Below are 21,547 nucleotides of genomic sequence, written 5' to 3'. Positions count from 1 at the left end.
GGAAAATGACAACTGCTTTGGGTTCATGCTACCAAAGATGTTAGTGTACGTGTCGGGGGACTCCAAGTGTTTTTATGTCCTTGCCATCTGTTCAGGTGAGTCTAATCAAGACAAAATAGTGATACTATCTCTACCTAGAATATGGGTGTGACAGTCATATATATACACACACACACACACACACACATATATGATGATTGCATTATGCCATTTTGCTGGATACATGCTCAAGACTCTTTCTGTTTCTCTGTTTCACCATCAGGGCTAAGTTCTTTAAAGGCAAGAAAATCCATGGTGAATTTGACATCAAAGTTGAACAGGTAGGATATGCAACTGAATAATCATTTCTGTATCACTTGTAAAGCATGAAACTTAAGATCATATGATGAGCAGCGAACAGGGGCAGGGGATGTGTGACTATGGGGATTGAGGATAGGGGGCAGGTTACAAGGTTTGACTCTTAGAACAATTGATTGTTAAGTGAGAGCCAGACATGCAATGACCATTCTCAGTATTTATTTTCTGCCATGGCTTTCACTTTGGATATTGTGGAATTTTATGAATGTGTCTGAGGATCCTGTTGTCAGTCTTAAGAAATAGATATGATATGTACTCATATTGTGTGATGATTCCAGGTTATTGTACTAAGGGGAAGGCACAGTAATAAGCTGCATGAATTCAGTGAGATTTCCCCGCTAATGGTCCAGTCAGATGCCTGTTGCATGCAAAGACTCTCATTACGATTTGTCTGATAATTCATCGTGGCTTTGTGTTTGCTTAGTCGACTCGCCTTCATCGCCAGTGTTTTTCACAGTTTTCTTTTCTATTGGTGCCCACCCCCCCCTCTCCCAACAGGCTGAGTTTTCTGAGGTCAACCTGGTGGCCCACGCTACTGGTAGCTATAGTGTGGACATTGAAGCAGTCCGCAACGGTAACAAGGTGACAAAGTAAGTGTATGCTCCCTAGAATCGTTTTTCTGTGTTTCCATGGAAGGAGATTTAATCACTGCGTTATAAGCAAATAGTCTTACATCAAACATGACAGGAAAACAAATGCAAACAAGGTTAATCAAAAATGCTGTACATCTTCTACTGTCCTGGTGTTGCTGTAATTGTTGACTTTAAATGTAAGTCGAATTTCTTATAAATGAATGTCAGAGACCGGAAACAGGAGCATGTGACATAGGGACTGAAAGACAGAAAAAAAAATTGTTGCAAAGGCTTCCTATTCAAGGGATATAAAGGGACGGTCGCGGATGGGACATAACTCAACAAAGCACTGTTATTTTGGGTCTGAAAAGATAATGTGTGCAAATGAGCGGGAAAAATTACAACAGAACATGCCAAAATGTAAGGGTTAGGTGGAACTGATTAATACACATAAACCTGCTCACTTGATTCTCCGTAAGACTGCTGGATGGATGGGCCCTCAAAGGGCTTTATTAATGTTCTATATAATTTAGCACATAGCATGAACCTGTCACACTGTTGTTAATGCATCATTTTATAATTAAATTGAATAAGATAATCAGATAAAATGATTTCTGTGTAACGTTGGTACTGTAGTGGAGCATAGCACAGCTGGCTATTGCTGACAAGCGTTGCTAAGGGTCTGTTGTTGGGCAACGTTACTACAGCTGTGGCTGTTGTCTAGCAACCAGTCTGGAATGGAAAAGTCTTAATTGTCTTTCGGCAACACAACAAAATGTGGGTGTTTGCATCAAAAGACTTTGGTGCGTATATAGGTTTAAACAGATTTAATTTGACTGTATTTTAAAAATACATGATACTAGCAATTGTAATTTGAAATATTCGCCACAATTGTTTCAAAAAGCAGAATTGTCCAGGGATTGTGCTTTACGTGGAGTGGGGATGCTTATGTGAACAGCAGCACTTCAGTTAGCTCGGAGTTCCCAGAGAGACTGTGCACAGCATTGAGTTGATACCCCCCATACAAAACATCAAATTATTTGAAAGAGAAGGTGAAGAGGCAGTGGGTGGTTGCTGTGTGTAGCTGTAAAGTATCAGCATCAGTCTGTGGGGATTCTGTAGGATATTTTGATTAGTGGTGTGGGAATGAGTCGGATGATGTATCCAAACATCCATAGTTGATATATCCATACATCCACCTTGTAACCTGGAGTCTACTTGGGTTGGGGTTCTCTCTGCATGCGATGTCAGTCCAACACAGGAGGCATTCAAGTAGACAATATAGGAGATTTTATAGATGGTATTGATTGTAGCAGCATGTACAATATGTCGGTTATGGTAGGTGGTGGGATTCAATCCCAGAACCGTACAAGTATGAGGCCAACATGCCATCCATAGTTTTTATAGTGATTGTCTATTATAGTAACTCTGTAAAATCATGGTACCAGTCATGAAAGAGTAAATTGGGGGAGCATGAATATCTCAAGGTGGGACTGACCATAAAAAATTAAGCAGCCCGGAAGGGGCACCAGGACCCTGGTTCCCAGTCCAACCATGTTGTAGCCCTTCCTGCAGAGTTTTCCTCTCTGTTTGCCTTTGTACGGACACAGTAATGGCTGCTGTTTGCTTTCATGCCTCGTAACCATAAAGTCCCTGTTCCCTCCTCCCATTCCCTGGACAAATGACCGTGTTTAGTCTCCCGCCCTGAGCCTTGTCTGTAATAAGCAATAGAAAATTATTCAATGGCATGGAACAACGCAGACATCACTTCAAATTCAGTCAGAGCATCGTGACCTGGAAGAAACCGAATGAGTGTTAACTCTGCTTTACATCATGGGTTACTTTCATTAACGTGTATCTTGCCTCCAGGTGCTTTCGGCCAGACTTTGTGCTGGTCAGGCAGCATGCCTTCAGCATGGCAAAGAATGGAGATTTCCGGAACATCGTCATTGGCCTGCAGTATGCTGGCCTGCCGAGCATCAACTCCCTACACTCCGTCTACAACTTCTGTGACAAGCCATGGGTGGTGAGCACTTCAATTATGCATACTTGCTACTTTTCTAGTTTAATCTGAATGCTCTCAGATTGAAGAACCAGTGTGATACTTTTGCATCAAGCAGCCCACTGAAAAGAGAGGAGTGGTTCAGCTTTAATGCACCGGAGTCGTGATCTTGTCGATATCTGCCCATTTTTGTGTGGGTGTGTTTTTTGTGCTAATTTGCATCTATTCATATGCTTCTGGAAGAACATCAAAAAAGCAAATGAAATGCACAGTGTATTAGCTTTTATTGTCCCTCACAGTTCTTAAACTTGTTATATGGATTTCTGCCTTGTGAAGAACATGACATCTATAGAATATGAAAGAACATTTGCAGTTGTGGAATTTCAGGAAGAATTTTCAAAACCCCAGTTTTATTAACTTTCTAAAGTCTAAGGGTAATATAATTATCTCTGTAGGAATTGTAATGTTACAGTGTCACATGTGATGCTTGTGTCTGAGGGCAACAACTGTTGCATGCTAACATGTTATTTTTGCATATGAGGTTAATCGCTCTGCATGCTCACATGATATCTTTCTGTATGTGGGTAATTATCGTTACAGTCTAACATGCTATATGCATGTTTGAGATTTTTAGCTGTCTGAGGCTAACGTGCTGTCTTTGTGTGTGCAATTTATAACTGCTGCAGGCTATTCCTGAATATGAGACTGTTAACTCTGTATGAGGTTATTAGCAGCTGCAGGCTAACATGGCATGTTTGTGTTTGAGGGTAATAACACATTGCAGGCTAACATTCTAGCTTTGTGAATGAGGCTGATGGCTCTGTAGGCTGCCATGATAACTCTCTGTATGAGGTTAATAACTGTTGTATGCTAACATGCTATGCTTACGTTTGAGACTAATAACTTTCAGGCTAACATGCTATTCCTGTTCACAAGTGTGATGACAGTTGCAGACTTGCAGGCTAACATGCTACTGCTTGTCTCTTGCAGTTTGCTCAAATGTCCAGATTGTATAAGCAGCTGGGGCCTGAGGAATTCCCGCTGATTGAACAGATCTACTACCCCAACCACAGGGAGATGGTGAGTGTGCTCCTACCCCTACAGAGGCACCATCTGCACCCACCCTCCAAGGATGGGGGGATCAAACTGTGAGAAATGCAGTCTTGCACTGTGCCTGAGCCTGAGCCATGTCTATGTTGCATGTCACGCTTCAAGCACACAGGTCCACTCAGGATTATATTTTAGAAAAATAGACGTTATGGACTGGAACTTGGTGGGATTTCCCAGGAGAGGAAGCAGTTGCTATGCTCTGGAGAGTCAGATGTTCCCCGATATCAAGGTTACTAGATAAGCAAAATTCAAATATGTTTAGCTCTGAACATGTCTCTTGCTAAAGCAGATGTAATACATAAACAGTATCTGAAATGATAGGAGACTGGGAAGCGGTTGGAATGAAGGGAAATAGACTTTGTTGGTAAACTTTTCTAGGCCAATGAAGAAAAAATGGGTTTGCGTAATTACTGTCATCAGTCCAGGGCTGCTATATGAGACTGTAATGAGTAAATTGAACAGTTAGTTGGGCCAGATGGAGCCTGGGCTTCTCATTATGAAGCATGGAGCATCAACACTGGCTGAGTCATGCATTAGCACTCTGGCATTGTCTGGCAGAACAGAGCTCAGTTCTATGAATACACACCACCTCCAGGAAAGCAGCTTCAAGAGCATGGTGAGAGGTCCACTGAGGTGATTGTGGGGACTCAACCACCATTGTTATTGTGTTCCTATAACTGGTGTAGGTAGTAGATGTTATACTGTATACTATATCCACACACTATATGGACAAAAGTGTCAGGACACCTGGCCATTACACCTACTGTTATGACATCCCATTCCATAGGTATCAACATGATGTTGATTGCAGTTATTACAGCTACCACTCTTCTGGGAAGGCTTTCGCATAGAGTGTGTCTTTAGGAATTTTGGCAATCCATTCAGAAGAGCATTGTGGCACTGATGTTGGGCATGAAGGCCTGGCTCACGATCTGCATTCTAGGTCATCGTAAAGGTATTTGGTGACATTGAGGTCAGGGCTCTGTGCAGGCCAGTTCTTCCACACCAAACTCACCCAACCATGTCTTTATAGACCTTGGTTTGTGCACTGGGGCACAGTCATGCTGGAACAGAACAGGGCCTTCCCCAAACTGTTCCCACAAAGCTGGAAGCATTGTCCAAAATGTCTCAATGCTGAAGCATTAAAAGTTCCCTTCACTGGAATTAAGTGACCTCAACCCTATACCATTATCATTCCATTACCAAACTTTACAGTTACCACAGTGCAGTCAGGTAGGTAAGGTTCTCCTGGCATCCGTCAAACCCAGATTCATCCATCAGACTGCCAGACAGAGAAGTGTGATTCGTCACTCCACAGAAAACGGTTCCACTCCTCCAGAGTTCAGTGGCTTTACACCACTCCATCTGACGCTTGCCATTGCTCTTGGTAGTGTGAGGCATGCAGCTGCTCAGCGATGAAAGCCCATTTCTTGAAGCTCCCGGCGCACAGTTTTTGTGCTGGGGTTAATGCCAGAGGAAGTTTGGAACTCTGCATTTATTAAGTCAACAGAGGGAGTCTTAAGTCAACTAGGGACTTTCACGCACCATGCACTTCAGCATTCGTCAACTGCGCTCTGTTTCATTACATGGTCTGCCACTGAGTTCCTGTTCTTCCTAAAGGCTTCCACTTTGCATATGACTTACAGTTGACCGTGGAATATCTAGTGGGGAAGAAATTTGTCAAACTGACTTATTGCAAAGGTGGCATCCTATGGTAGTACCATGCCTGAATTCACTGAGCTCTTCAGAACGACCCATTCTTTCACAAATATTTGTAAACCTGACTGCATGGTTAGGTGCTTGATTTTATACACCTGTGGCAATGGGTCTGAATGAAACACCTGAATTCAATGATTATGAGGTATGTCCCAATACTTTCGTCCATATAGTGTATATACAAACACACACAGTGCCCATGGAAAGTCTTGGGACTCATTTTGTAGCGATGTTGCAAATTTATTGGTTTTATAACAAAAGTCCATTCAAATGCAATGATCAACATACCATCACGTTTTATTAAGTGTCATCACTTTTTGACTGATTCATTTAGTTCTGTTCTTGCCATTTTGCTATTAATTGCAATTGTAGTAATCATCTCCCAAAGAAATATTAAGCACCCAGTTGACTGTTTATCAATGAACGTATTTAATTCAGAACAGCACTTTAAGAATTATAGTTTGAGTTTCAGTTTATTACTACTTGAAATGAATGTTTTACTTAAGACTACTGACTGTTTATAATGTGATATATATATTTTTATACACAAAACAATAAAGTAATGATTTTGTTATGAAACCAATAAATGTGGAATATTTTTATTGAATTAAGCAAACATTCCAAGACTTTTCGTGAACATGGCATATACATGCTTACTTCATACAAGACAATTCTACATACATGACAAGTGTGTCAGACAGACGTGTTTTTAATGTTGTGCACGTCAGGATAGTCCCAGTGCCTTGTGTGGTTTGAAGCTAGGATGCAGCTGACAGTGTAGCTGGTCATTGTAATAATGTTGATTTTTGCTGCTAACCAGATACCAATAAAATATTTATTATTATGGGCTGAATCATGTCATATTAAAAATCATGTGGAAAATATCCGCTGTGTTGCTTACCAACAGCCGATCCCTGTGAGTTTGTGGCCTGAACTACTAAGCAATGGAAGTTTCCAGGTGGATATAGCATGACTCTGTTAGTGGTTGCTATGTACAACCCTGACACTCTTCGTAAGGATCACACAAGGGACCTCATGAGGGCATGCAAATCAGGTGTAGCCCATTGGACAGCCACTGCATGCTTGAAACATTTTGTGAAAGCTTGTTCATAATGAAGACCTCAACACTATGTTTTTTTTTCAAGGAATGATGTAATGCTTCATCAAATAAATTGATAAATCCTTTACTCTTTTCGGCCAAAGCTGCAAATCCAGGCCAAAGCTCTTTTACAGTCATGACCATGCAGATGCAGGACATTTGGTGCAGCCCTTGTATGTTTATTGGTGATTTGTACCGTGAAGAGCTGAACCACGTTAAGTGAGATACTTAAAATGTATGCATTTATTGCTATTATTATTATTTATGGCTAACGTGTCCTAAACCTCTGTGCAGTTCAGTTTTGTGAGATATAGATTTTCTGTCTTCTGAGTCTTGTAAATCAAGGGGGGGGGGGGCACTAGTACTAAGCCCTGCAGATGAATTCAGCATACCATGATGGAACGGCTTTTTGAGGAAGCATTTTGAAAAGCGACGCATACCAGAATATATCTACACAAGTTGCTAGGCAACGGCACTGCTACACTAATCGGGTTTTAGAAGGTTAAGCAGGAGTAGTATGCTGCATATTTCATGCAGTGTATTCTGTGTGTGTTTTTTAAATTTAATATTTCTAACACCAAAGCTGTTATAAGCTCTCACGCTTAAGATGTGCTTTCTAAAGGTCACTAGCAACCATTTCTTACATTAATGTATTTTTTTGTATTTCCCTAAGGCAATAGTGCAATATGTTCGTCATATTAGGAAGATAAGATACTTATGATTTTAGTGTTGAGTTTGTATAGTGTCTTTTTGTTCTTCTTTTTCTGTTTTTGGTTAAGACCCAGAAAGCCTCATAGTGAAACCTGCCATGTAGGTGTCTTTAGCACGGCTCATTACACACTCACCAGGGGACCTTACGCTATGTGCAAGTCTACACGTGCTTAACCAGGGGTGTAGGGACCAGGAGGGATGCAGGGGATGTGTACACACAAATATTTAACTTGAATTCATTCATGACGTCAATAAACAGGTCATTGTATTTAAATTATTGAGTTGCGTCCTCCCTCCTTCCACCCAATATCAAACTCTCTACAGTCCCATTGGGATTGTAGGGCATTACCTATGTGGAACATAAGGGGGCACTAGTGTTTTAAGAGAAAAGAGGCCCCAGGCCATAAGGAACACTGGATTTAGGGAATTACAGGTAAGGTAGCACAACAGAAAATGTGGAATCTGGGTTCAGCAGATACTATTGCGTTTGTGAGAAATCAAGAGCGAAATTTCATTGTTTGCACAGAAGCTGACATTTTGAAAGAGCGGATTGCAAAAGTGTCTGGCTGCCGACATCACGAAAGTGTTAATGCAATGTAATTTCTGTATTTTGTAAACTGCGTAGTTTGCCAGAGGCTCACAGCCAGAATGCCATTTTCGTAAAATGAAAGCCAGAATTATATAAGTGCATCCAGTCCTCCTTCTGAGACATAATTCACTTTGTTGAAGGAAGCACAGTCAGGAATTAGCCAGATGAATAAGTCTAACTGATTATGCACATATTGTTTGGAATCCATGTGTTGTAATGCAGATTTGCCATACATAGTCTCCCGACATGCCTTACTTGACTGCCAGGCTTGTTTTGGGAGAGATGGGATTAACGGGAAGTGGTGTTGCTTTCTCACACCGTAGATCACAACTCCAGGCTTCCCCGTGGTGGTGAAGATGGGCCACGCTCACTCTGGAATGGGGAAGGTAGTACAGCTGCTCTCTCTGTAACATGCCAGCTGAAGCCTGGAGCATCAATGCCAGCGGCTTCTGGGCCTCTTCAGCACTCGCCTTGTCGCTGAAACATCCAGTTGACTAATTAACATTGATTCTGTTGAGATGTGAAGAATGCCTTATATACAGCTTCCAACTTGGACACATAAAGAAGTCTTTACATGGTTTAGAATTACATGAAGAAGAGCCTCATTTTCTTACAGCCTCGTTACTTTTTATTTTATAGGTCCAGGTGTGGTGCTTCTTGAATTCTAGCTTAGCAGAGCTACCAGATTATTGACAGTACTACCATAGACACGTATGCCGTAAGATGCTATTAATAAGTTGAATTACATTTACAGACATCTACAGTGCAGGGTCTCTAAATGTACACACAGAAATGTACACACAGAACTGTGACATATGCGTTTAATGCACATAATGCTTTGAAATGGTCACACATTGGTTACCTTAACATGTGGCAAAACATGGTGAGAACTTCTCTGTCTGACATGGATCTGCAAATTGGCGCATCAACGCCAACAGAAGTGCCACGCCCACCTGTGGTCTGAACTGAGGTGTCGTCCCTCCAGGTGAAAGTGGACAATCAGTACGACTTTCAGGACATTGCTAGTGTGGTGGCCCTGACGAAGACCTATGCCACCTCTGAGCCCTTCATCGATGCCAAGTACGACATTCGCATCCAAAAGATCGGAACCAATTACAAGGCCTACATGTGAGTGTCATGAGGTGACCTTAACCAAAATGCCATGTGACCATAAGCGTCATGCAGTAAAATAGCTCCACGTTTTTCGGGACTTCAGATATTCTAGGAGTATATTTGTTTTTCTTTTACTCTTACAGATTTAGAAAGCACAGCGAGATTGAAGCAATCATTTTCAGTATGGGTTTTAGTAGACTTTAGAGAAATTTTACAAATTCTTGTGTCACCTTTGGGATTTTATTTTCAGGAGTCCTCCAGCATTTTAATAGTATCCATTTATTCACAAATTCTATATGAAACATTATCAAGAGTGAGGTGTAGGTCACTGCTAGTTATCTGTGGTTTCCTGTATGGTCATTGTTTTGATCTCTTACTGTATCACTGTTATTACAAGTTTAATAGCACACAGTTACAATATGTATGTTAGAACAAAGTAGATGCGGCCATGAATAATCAGTTATATGTATAAAATCTGTTGAGTGTATCCTTGCTCCACATAGTACCATATGTCCGGGTTTTCCTGGACATCTTCTGTTTTAGGACCCATATCCAAGCAGTTTTTCGAAAATTGGCAGTTTGTCCAAGTTTAGCGCTGCAGCTCATATGACCCAGTGCTACAAGTTACAGTAGAGTAACAAGTGATGGAAAAGTTACTGATTTTCAATTACGGCAGCCACTCAATAGCCCTCATGTGGTACCCTGTGTGAGCCCTGCATGCGTTAACTTTAAAAATTAAACGATATACACATCCCTACATGTCACGCTGCTCACGAGTGACGTCAGTTTCCAGAAACCATCATGTTGTTTGCTTGAAGTTTAATGAACTGTAGCTTATCATTTTGTAACTTTAGTTGAAATAGGCTTCCATACTCATATTTTGTGTCAGTTGTGTGTAGATTGTAAAACGAGAGTTAACTTTAAGTCTTTAACTGGCCACTTATACGCAGTAATTCAGGTTATAATTCTATAGCCTTAATTACCTGGGCTGCCTGATCGATTTCAGAAAGTGTAGATGATCAGTTTCCTTTGTTTGGCAGGAGGACGTCGATTTCTGGAAACTGGAAAACAAACACGGGATCGGCCATGCTGGAGCAGGTGGCCATGTCTGACAGGTGAGCCGCTTGTGGTTGGGCTGCTTTGTCTCTATTCTGATCTTTCCTGTGGTTTTTCCCCCCTGCCTGCGGCACGTTTGTTCCGAAGCCCAAATTCCCTCGATATTTGATGACACCATAGCACCAAATGCCACCTTAGTCATCACTTTCAATAAGGATGATCTGATCTCTGCTGTTTCTTGCTTGTTGATAAAATGTGACAACAGCTTCTTGCATAATTAAGTTACGGACTGGAAGATTTACATTTCTGTCCATAGTACTAAATGAAAATTAAGCTGTTACATGTAAGGGTGGATGTTCTTGTAAAGTACGTTCTTGTAGATTCCCCCAAAGACCAGTCAGATTTAAGTGTCAGGCTGAACCCCCCAACTCCCTCCAGTGTTCATACATCTTTTGTCACCCAGAAGTTAGTTCTGCCAGGATGCACGTTATCATTTTGCGGTCCAGGGAGCCTGAGCTTGTTAAAGTGTCTTCACTGAGAAGGATTCATTTTAGAGCCGTGTTTCGGTTAAATGTGTAGGGCATTTGATTTATATAAGGTGTAGGAATCATTATACCCTCCTCCCAGTCAAATAAAATGGGCCGTTGCCCCTTGGATGTGTCCTGGTGAGACTTTGGTCACCCATCCCCAAGTGAGGGAGGGCTTTAGGCAGCTCAGATGGAGATCTGGAGCAGCGAATGCTGCCTGATTCACCTACCTAGCAGGTGTTGACGCATCAGTCTGCAGCATGGTCTGCATGTGCTCTAAACGACTGCCCCCATCAAAACAGCACACACAGGCAGATACAGTTAGCCGTTTCTTCAGACTCATCATGTAAATTTCCACAAGCTCCGGTTTTATCTGACTGTTAATATGCAATAGACGAGAATGCCTTGGTACGAATTCTATACGTTCAATAGATAGGTATGGCTTAGGTCGAACACGATACAGCACATCTATTTTAGGGTTGGCTTGCAGATATCACTTGTAGGATAGCTTGTTTCTCTTTCCACCTGTGATTGGTTTGCTGATATTTCTTGACATTTGGTTTGTTTGTATTCACCGTTCTGATTGGCTGCCAGGTATCGCATGTGGGTGGATTCCTGCTCTGAGGTCTTCGGAGGCCTGGACATTTGTGCAGTGGAGGCTCTTCATGGTAAAGATGGAAGAGATTACATCATTGAGGTGAGAGGCTGGAGATCACGAGTCGAAGCCTGTATGTCTAATGTGACAAATTCTACATTTGCACTAAGACCAGTACGTTTCTGCTTAGACATCCTTCAAAACCCATTTAAGAATTTTCTTTAAAGGTCTCTCTAGGTATGGTGGTCTCAGATGCACTCCAAATCAGTCTCTAAATTTTTCATAACAGACTAAGCTATCAGCTTCTTAAGAACGGTGCCCCTAAGTTTTGATCTTTCTGTGTTTGGCGAGTGTGAGCATCGCAGCTGCTGTCAGAGCAGATTTCCAGTCTCCTGCTGGGTGCGTGACATTGTCTTCCCAGTGGGAGGGAATTGTTCCTGGGAGGTCCGCTCCTCTGCTTGCCTGGGTTGGCAACTGCGTCCCCTGCAGTCCTCTCTCGTTAAAGTCACGCTGCTTGGAACTGCTTCAAGTGTTTGGAACGTGCTGAGCTGCAGGCCTCTGTGGAAGTGGTCTTTCATTCAATTATAACATGAATTATAAAACAGCATCTCCTACTGCAGCGTTCCACAGCTTGAGAACTTCTTACTCGGCACAACGCGCACGACAAGGGCATTTTGTGCAGATATTATCTGACTAAGGAGCATCCTGCAATGCTGCCAGAATCCTGCTTTGTCTGACATTGATTTTAATAATGCCTACCTTGGTGTGCTTTCGTGACACAAGGCACTTTTATTTTTCGAATGTAGGAGTTGGAATTTGCAGTAAGGCAAGGCACAGTGTGGTGCTTAAGCATAGGATGTGAGATAGACTGTGTTGCTAGATATGCTGCAGTTTTCTTCTGGTGCTCAGACAAAATGGCATTATACTAATTTCTAGTTAATAAATAATCAGAGCTTAATGCATTTTACCAGCTTCAGTTCTGGAATTTATTATAACCTTTGGGTGTAATGGAAGAGCATTCTTGAGAAGTACCTTTCCATGAAAATTCATTTGACAGACATCCCGGAGTCTTGCAGCAAGTTCGTCATCAGTCCATGCACTGCGGTGTACTTAGCAGTGCAGGACACCATCTGTTACAATGCTATGGTTATAGCTTGACTATGCCATTTAAGCAAGCTACTGTCCTTGTCCCAGTATACGTGCAGACGTATGTCTGACTCCACTGCAATAGGTGACGAAAATGGATCCTTTCAGCTTATCATGGCTTTTTCCGGTTGACCTATTGTGTTACAGACATAAAACATACAAAATAAAATTTATGATAATAGATGCGAGGACAAATGAAGTAATACAACTAGAAGTAACATGCAGCACTCATGCAAAAACAGCGGAGGTAAACTTTAAACTGATTTTTAAACGTACTAGATAATCGTGAAAAGGAATAATCATTAAAATTGCAAAATGTACTAGGTTTTTTTTCCTACGACAGAGTAAAAATGCTTAAACTGCACTATAATATCCATACCAAATTGAAGGTAAGAAAAAGCCTGATCTTAATCTCGCTGACTAACAATGTAGGAATTGCATAACATTCAATGTTGGTATTAATATCACACATCATTCTGCCCTATAATACAGTACACCAATTTTTCGATTTCAGTACAAAACACCCTGCTTTACGTTTTGATGTCATTCAGCGGCAGTACCAGTTTTTACATCAGTGGAAAACCAACACTTTGAAGTACATTATTTTTGGTACCTTGTTGAAGTACCAAAAATACGATACCAGGTGCAGTGAAAAAAATGCCCTTTAGCAGTGAATTGGACAGCTTGACAGTGCTGTACTTGTCCACTGCTATTCTCCTTGCTTCTTCAGCATACCAGCTGGGGAGGTGGAACTTTGGAGTATGTTCAGAGTCCCTAGGCAGTTTGAGTCCGATTGGATGTGTACATGGAGTAAATCACCTCCCAATCACATCTTGGTGTCTTAGTGTATTAGTTCAAGTTTGAGAAATTCGATTTAGTGTGATCTCAGTCAGACTAACATGTTTACATGTACTTTAAAAATCTGGTTTTAGTCCGACTAACACAGCACTTGAGTTTTCTTAGCATGCATGTAAATATGCTGTGTGATGTGCTTCAGCCATAGCTTTAGGGGGAAGTTTTATGGCAGTATTTTAGGGGCCACATTCACAGTAAATATTAGTTTTTATCTTAATTGGCTATAAAGCCATCGCTAGTTGGTGCAGTGGTTAGCGCTGTTGCCTCATTCCTCTGCGACAAGGTTTTGAGTCTCTGCCCTGGCTTGACGTGTGGAGTTTGCATGTTCCTCATGCCATCGTGGGGCTGCCCATAGGTGTGAATGGTGTGTGTGACCTGTGGTGGGTTGGCACCCCGTCCAAGTTTATTCCCCTTGTGGCTGTAGCTTTTGGGATAGGCTCTTTGCCCCAGCATAGGACAAGCAGGTATGATTTTTAAAACAATTCTTTAGTCCTGTGGTCACCTTAGCAGAACAAGTGCAGGAGACATCTTAAAAAAGGAAATTCAAAACATTTTGTCTGAAAATAAATTTTTGAAATCCCATGTTGGTGGCCATTTTGTTCTGCGTGCCTCCTCCCGCTCTCTCTCTCCATGTGATAATGTGACATCTCTCCTTCTCACTTCTTAGTCACATGGTGCTTCTCCTTCTGCTCTACTCTCTTCACATGGTCACATACAATCTCTCTCTGGCCTTGCTCTCTATGCAGTCACATGGTGTCTGGACTTTTTCTTGTGCTTCCTGTCTCAGGTGGTGGGCTGTTCCATGCCTCTAATAGGGGACCAGCAGGACGAGGATCGTGCCCTGATTGCTGACTTAGTCATCTCCAAGATGAACCAGGCTATCCCACGTACCCCTGTCCCTTCACCCATACGTCCCACTGCTGGCCAGGCAGCACAGGTGATCCTCACCTACATTCATAGCTAGAAGACCTTAGATACAATTAGATTGACTTTTAGTGAGAGTCGATTTTAACCTGTGACTGTTTGATTCTGGCATCCATTTTTCTGCAGTCATTTAGTAGCAATAATAACAACTATATTGTTAGTCTTGCATCAAATATGACGCATGGACAAAGCAGTCAGAGTTCTAACCACATTCTTCTTTTTATCAGTCTCCCACATGCCATCTGACAAAGTAATGAAGATCTCCGTTTTCCAACAATAGATTTTGTTTCCCACATTTTTGCAAATGTCTCACCTTTTTCCATTCTAGGTGCTTCATTTCTTCAAGATGTAGTTTTTAAAAGTTATTATAAGCTTATCTTCCCTCATAAATAACAGGGTAACACTTTACTTGAGGTGGCACAAATAATCCTCATCCATAGCAAACCTCCAGCCTTGCTGGTTCTCCCCATGGCACTAACAGTGTGTCCCCACTTTCCTAATTTAGCCAGCGGTATCCCCTCAGCCCATTCAGGGACAGCAGAGGGTACCCCAGGCCCAGGCTGCCCAGCAAGGACCACCAGCTCAACAGCGCCCCCCTCCTCAAGGTGAGGTATTGCACATTTTGTGAATAAGTAATGACAGTTGCGTAATCCAACAAATACAAAGGGAAAACATTTTTTTTTTTTGAAAATGGCATCATAACTTGGGCCATTTCCTGGAATTAATCCTCACAGGTTAAGTCTGTTCATAGCAAGCAAAGGCCTGACATTTTGCCAGCAGGTTTGCTTCTGCTAAATACTCTACTGCTGCTTTAACATACGGTTCTCCTGATTGTGGAGGTTAGAGCATGGGGTATTTTCTTACCTTCATATGGTCTGGCAGTGTACCCTGACTCTTTCTCTCTTTCATTACTCTAGGTGGCCCCCAGCAGCCTCCTAGTAGCTCTCAGGGCCCCCGGCAGGGCCCCCCCTCTCAGCAACGCCCTTCCCCACAGGGCCTGAGCCAACCCCCACCCCAGGTCCAGCCACATATAACTAGCCCTGGGTCACAGCAGCCACCCCAGCCTATCCCTAGCCAGCAACAGCGGCAAACCGGTCCTGGGGGCCCTGCCCAGCCACGCCCACCTGGCCAGGGTGCTCAGCAGCAGGTGAGGGGCCCTCCCATGCAGGGTTCACCCCAACGCAGCCAGAGCAGCAGCTCCCCTCAGCTGTCGAAGCAACAGCAGCCGTCGCAGCAACAGCAGCAGCAGCAACAGCAGCAGCCGACTCCTCAGCAGCCGCAGCAGCAGCCACGCCCCCCTCCAGGAGGCTCGAGCCCTAAACCCACCAGCGGTCAGCCACCACAGCAACAGCGCCCCCCTCAGCAGAGGCAGGGCCAGCCAGCCAGGCAGCCAGCACAAGGGGGGGCGCTTCCTCCCCAGCAGCAAAGGCCGGCATCGCAGCAGGGTCGTGCCACGGGAGCTGGCCCCAGCTCCGGCCCTGGTCCCACCACCCAGCAGCCCCGGCCCTCAGCTCAGGGGCAGGGGGGCCCGATGAGCGTGGCTGGTGCAGGTGGGACTCGCCCACCTGTGCAACAGAAGCCCCAACCCCCACAAAAGCCCAGCCAGGATCACCCAGGGATGGGAGCCCCTCCCCAGCTCAAGTAAGAGCCGTTGGGGTGGCAGTGACCCCTTCCTGTGGTAAAAAGCTTATGACAGTCACACTGGCACCTTATCGTGATGTTTTAATAACATTCTTTACCTCTTTCCGTTCACTGAATGGCTATGTGTAAGGGCATAGACCATGTGCTTCGCTCATTAGCTCTCAGAAAAGAGGTGGAGATGCGTTTCTCATCCCCGAGCCGATGAAACCATTTTCCTCACAGTCATGCCTATAGAACACTGTCCAGTCTAAATTTACGGTAAGGCATGTTCATGCGGTTCTTTCGGGTCACACGGTAAATAAAGGAAATGTGTTAAGGCAGAATATGAACTGTGTGGAAGCTACGCTTGCACGTAACTGTGGGAGGAGTTCCCCTTAAAATCCATCTCCATTCAGGCCAAGGACTGCACATATTTCCCATTTGTACACTTCTCCTGTTGTGGCTTATCTGCGGCCTTGCATAAATACAACTTTAGTTCTTTAGTGAACTGCCTCACAAACTCTGGATCATGTTGTGAACATTCACTGCCAAAGAACAATGCGAAATGCTCTTATTTTTTGATAGAATGAGCCACAGAAGGTAAAAATATAACTCCTAAATAATATTTGAAAATGATATATTTATATTCACCTTTGTATTACATTTTACCTTACAAACATATGATCCATGCAGTATACCAACCTCCAGGTACTGCCAAGTCTCCTTGACTTGCAACACCTGCTTTGTCATTCTAGCATGTTTACAGCACGTCCATCACGATCACATGCCTACATCTCACATCGCAAGCCGCTCTTAACCTGAACCTGCTAGTTATGTCACTAGACTTACCCCATAAGAAGGTCAATATTCCTACTGGGAGGTAACAGGGAGCAAAAATACGGACTTTCTGGGGGGCTGGGTTGGGAAACACTGGCTTAGAGGACTGATTCAGCCTGCTTGTAAAGGGAAAAAATAGTTGAAAAGTGGCTAGTGGCTATGAAAGTATTCTTCCCTCCTGCTAGTGAGAAAATTACATTAATTAGCTCAACTAGTTAAAACGGTTAGGCTTGTATTCAGTAATTGAAGTCTTACTGAAGGAATTGTTTTTCTGGTATGGAATAGGAACTGGTAAAACAGGATAGTTTAATTAAACACCCAGCAGGTAACTAGCATAGCTTAGTTAGAAGACTTGTTTAGTCGTCTCCTAATGAAAGGAAGGATATAACTCAAAGGTTTATTTGTGTTAAAAACAGAAAATAATGAAATATTGCAATTTTACACAGAATCAAAATCAAATAACTGTGTTACCTTGTAAATGGATTTCGTCTTGGTGCATTGTGATTCTGATCTGATTGTGATTCAACATGTGGCATCTTTATTGAAACATAATGCTTTTTAATATTTATTGCTAATGGAAAAATTGGTAAATGGCACATTGACGTAGGGGTTTGAGTAAAATGGAGCTTGCATTTCAGAAAAGGGGGCTGTAGTTGTGTGTGTATATGTAGTTTAGCCCATTCCATATAAAATATCCTGAAAGGAGCATTGCTCAAACCGATATACAGCACAATGAACAGGCAAATTCTGCGTGTCTGCAACATTGAATGTAATCAGGTCTGGAATTTAATTAGCAGGAAACCTGAGAGAACAAATAATATGAAATGAATTTAGTTAGGGTATAGAAAGCAAAGAGACATAGTGGTTTTGCTCTGACAGGGAAAATTATCATGGCATATGTCTATAGAACTTTTAATGTGACACTTCAGAACTGATGGTAAATGTCTAATTACTCGAGTCTATACTGTGCATCCTTGCTTGATTGTCCTGCTCAGTTTCTTACCCTGAACATCAAAACAGTTTTTATCGTAATTATCATTACTGATATAAAAGTGTGTACTTTTCAGCTGAAACTGTTTCACAATTAATATTTCCATGTTTTTAAAAGATTTATAGAGTGCAGTATATACACGTATATGTGCTTATCTATTAAGTGTTAATAAATCACAATTTTTTAAGCGAATGTGATGTACTGTAGCACACAGACCTGTCATTGTCACTGAAATATCTTCACGTCGTAAACAAAACTCATCTAGCTGCTCTGTCGCCGCCTCACCCCTCCCCCCATTCCATGGGTTGCTGCATGAGTTTAATAGCCTTTTCCTCTCCTCTATTGCCATTCTCCTCTCTTTGTAGCAAATCCCAGTCTCTTACCAATGCCTTCAACCTTCCAGACACTTCGGCAGCTCCCCGTTCCAGCCTTAGCCAGGATGAGGTGAAGGCTGAGACCATCCGCAACCTGCGGAAGTCCTTCGCCAGCCTTTTCTCAGACTGAGCTGCCGCAGTGGCTCTCTCACAGCTTGACGGACAGACGGACGGACTGACTGACCGATGAAGAAACACCCCACCCACTGCCACCCACCTCTCCCAGTCCCCGACACCATAAAGAGCAATGGAGGAAGCCCACTCCATTGCCCATTTCCTATAGATGTAGGCTAAAATCCTTTGGAAAGTATGTGCATTCACAAAACTGTACACTGCCTGCACTGTTCAGCATCAATACTAGAAATGGGCCAGCAGGCACCTGGGTGGAACTATGTTAGAGTGGCCCAGATTGCAGCTCCGCTGTCTCCTTCATTCCAAGACACTTTCTACAAAAGAAGCTTGCTCATCCGCACATCCTTCTTCTCAACTTGCATGTTTGGTCGTGGACTGTCACAAAAAAAAGGCAAACACAGCTGTGGATTCTTGTCTCTGTCCTTTTTCTCCTACCAACCCTCCATCACTGGGCACTAACCACTTCGCGATGCACTGAAAGATTCAATGGACAGCCCAAATCTGTTTTTATTTTCTTATTTTAAATATAGATGAATAGTATATTTATATCTACCTTTTCCATACAGCTGGGTCTTTCAGTTGATTGTAAAGTTGTGCACTGAGTCTAGACCAAGAGATACCATCTCAGACCAAATCATGCAGGCTGTTAGATATATGGAGGGTGTTTTATTTTAAATCTGGATAAAGTTCAGTAGCCACATCATTTTACGGAAATTTACCAAGCCTGGAAAATTGCTTGGAGTACAAAAGGCTATAATATGATGAAAATCAACCCTTAGGAATACAAGGACTCGCAAATGAAACGCCATGTTTTTAAAGATTGTCTTATTCAACTTCCATATTAGAGACACAAAACATCACATTCCTCTATTAGCAATGTGACAAGTGTACTAATCCATAGATAATGGAAATAAAACAAGTCTTGTGCATGACAATGTACAACTCAAAGTCCTGTGCTTGTGGTGAGAGCACCAGGGTCCATGGTCCTATTCTTCCTGTTTTCCAATGGGTCATCGATGTGGGAAAACGGGGCAGGTGCTACACCCTGTCACCACCCCCACCCACTGTGGAGCTTGTCAGCTTGTTGTCACGCCTAAGTAGCTGTTGTGAAACTGTCCTGTGTTGTTTGTCGTGAATATGCCATTGCTGCATCCCTCTTTGGCCTCTCCACTCCCCTTAACATGCATCTCCTACCCCAACGATCAATCAAGCTCAGACGTTTTGTCTCAGGGAAGTCCGTAAGAAAGTAAACAGCAAAGTGGTTGTGGATTGTGGATCCCCCCCCAGTTCTCTACAAATGAAGTGTGTTGTGTTTTTAAGTGCTGCTACATACTTCTGAAAAGAAGGGGTTCGAACCATTTTGTTGTTTTTGTTGTTGCAGCCTATTTACGATGAGGGCAAAGTTGGAATGAGTCAGTTAGTGTTCATTTCAAGTCTTTTCTTGAGCTTACATTGCTTCTTGGAAAGGCCATGCTACTTGGCACTAGTTCCCAAGGACAGTTGAGGTCTCTTTTGAGGAACAGCAGTGGGTTAGTGTTCATATCTGCATATTATGGTGCAAACACCAATTGCAGATGGAGAACTACATAATTTTAGTTTTTGTCCTCCAAAAAAAAGAAAGTTTGACGTCTTTTATTTTCTATACATCGTTGGCAAAAAGCTCAAATTCTCGTGTTGCAAGAAGACTGGTGTGCACAGTGCAGGAATTTTCGATAAGGTCTTGGGACCCGATCCATGGCCTCTTCCCCATACATTACTGCCCCCCCCCCATCCACAGTAATCCTTTGTGAAAATTAGTGCATAAACATGTGAACGTTGTACTGTAAGACATAACCCCAAGTGTTGTACAGGTAGTGAATAATGAATGATGCAACCCTGCGATGCTTCTTTTTCATGGCTGTGCCTGTATTTTAAAATGTGTTGACTGAATGCCCACTGTTCTTCCCACATCCTGTCATGTTTAGTCTCAAATTATTTTATCAGTACCTAGTGGTTTATTTATGATATGGTTAAAACAGAATGGAGATATTATATAGCATTTTATATTACAGATATAATATTCCTTTAATATGATAGCTGTTTTAGACACTTAGCTATGCTCTGAGCTTCCTCTTCTGTGGGGTGTCAGTAATAACTGCTTTGAATGATGTTTTATTTGATTACAGCGCCACCTTCTGGAATATTAGATCCCAAGCGTCTACACAACTGCAAGCTTTCAGATTTCTTAGTAACGTACAATGAGCATATACAATCAGGTGGTCATGAACACTACGACCTCATTATATGCCTGTATACTGTGGGTAATGTTTCTGCACATTTCTGGGAAGTCTTTCGGTTTAACATCACTACCCTATAGGGGGAAGTGTTGAGCAAAGTTGGCTAAATGACCACTTCAGGGGTTCACTTCCTTATTTAAAGATATAAGGAAGCTGATCATGTATATTAAGCCCATCTTGGTAACTATAGTGAGTGTTTATAAAACACAGGCACATATGACTGCTCACACTCAGAGTGATATTTAAAAATGTTTCTATTATGCATTTAAAGCACTGAAAGAACTATATTTCACATCTTGTCTGTTGTATTGATTTAATTTTACTGAACTTATTTTCCTGCATCTGATGGCTGAGTTTAATTTCTGTTGTGCGTAAACAATTTTGAATGTCTTATCAAATATCTATCCATTGTGCAATGACATTTTTCAGGTGATTGATCAGTGTTTGTCTGATGCTTAGCTGTTATATAAAACAAATGTCTATCTATGGAATTATATATAACATTATATATACACATATATAATGTTAAATTGAATAATTGTATATCATGTTGTAGTATATTATGTGTATAAATGTTTATGATGTACCTGTCAGTATAGCTTAATATTTGTGAAAAATATTCTATAGAAATTGAGAAAATTAAAATAGAAGACATTGAATAAAGTATGATGAATATAAATAGTCTCAGACGTCATCTGCCAATACAAGAGTTTAATCTATAGTTACAGCTGATCTCTTTGGGGAACTGACTAACATTTTGTTAAGTTACGGTAGTATCAACAGTTAGTGATTGTGTAGCCGGCCAACAGGAAAAAAAAAATAAATGCAACATGCCAGAAATATCTCTTGGGGGGGGGGAATGTTTGACACATCGTAGGTTAGGCGTGAATTTAGAGAACAGGTAATGAAGAGAGACTGAGAGCTTAATCAAACTCTTTCACAGAG

General features: G+C 42.1%; 1 protein-coding gene across 1 annotated transcript; it reads left to right on the top strand.

Annotated features, from left to right (window-relative positions):
• Window positions 1–262: 262 nt before the first annotated feature.
• LOC125729034 (synapsin-1-like) lies at window positions 263–21,251 on the top strand (the record flags this gene model as incomplete). Its single annotated transcript, XM_049005596.1, has 12 exons — window positions 263–320; window positions 856–947; window positions 2,799–2,955; window positions 3,922–4,011; window positions 8,480–8,542; window positions 9,142–9,284; window positions 10,310–10,384; window positions 11,447–11,549; window positions 14,236–14,385; window positions 14,878–14,977; window positions 15,290–16,013; window positions 18,186–21,251. Coding segments are annotated over 12 exons (1,894 nt in total), but the record flags the coding sequence as incomplete, so codon positions are not given.
• Window positions 21,252–21,547: the final 296 nt, after the last annotated feature.

This window comes from Brienomyrus brachyistius, unplaced genomic scaffold, assembly GCF_023856365.1.
Source record: "Brienomyrus brachyistius isolate T26 unplaced genomic scaffold, BBRACH_0.4 scaffold413, whole genome shotgun sequence".
Classification (NCBI taxonomy): domain Eukaryota; kingdom Metazoa; phylum Chordata; class Actinopteri; order Osteoglossiformes; family Mormyridae; genus Brienomyrus; species Brienomyrus brachyistius.
The sequence above is the reverse complement of the archived record's forward strand: the minus strand, read 5'-3'. Positions and strand labels throughout refer to the sequence as shown.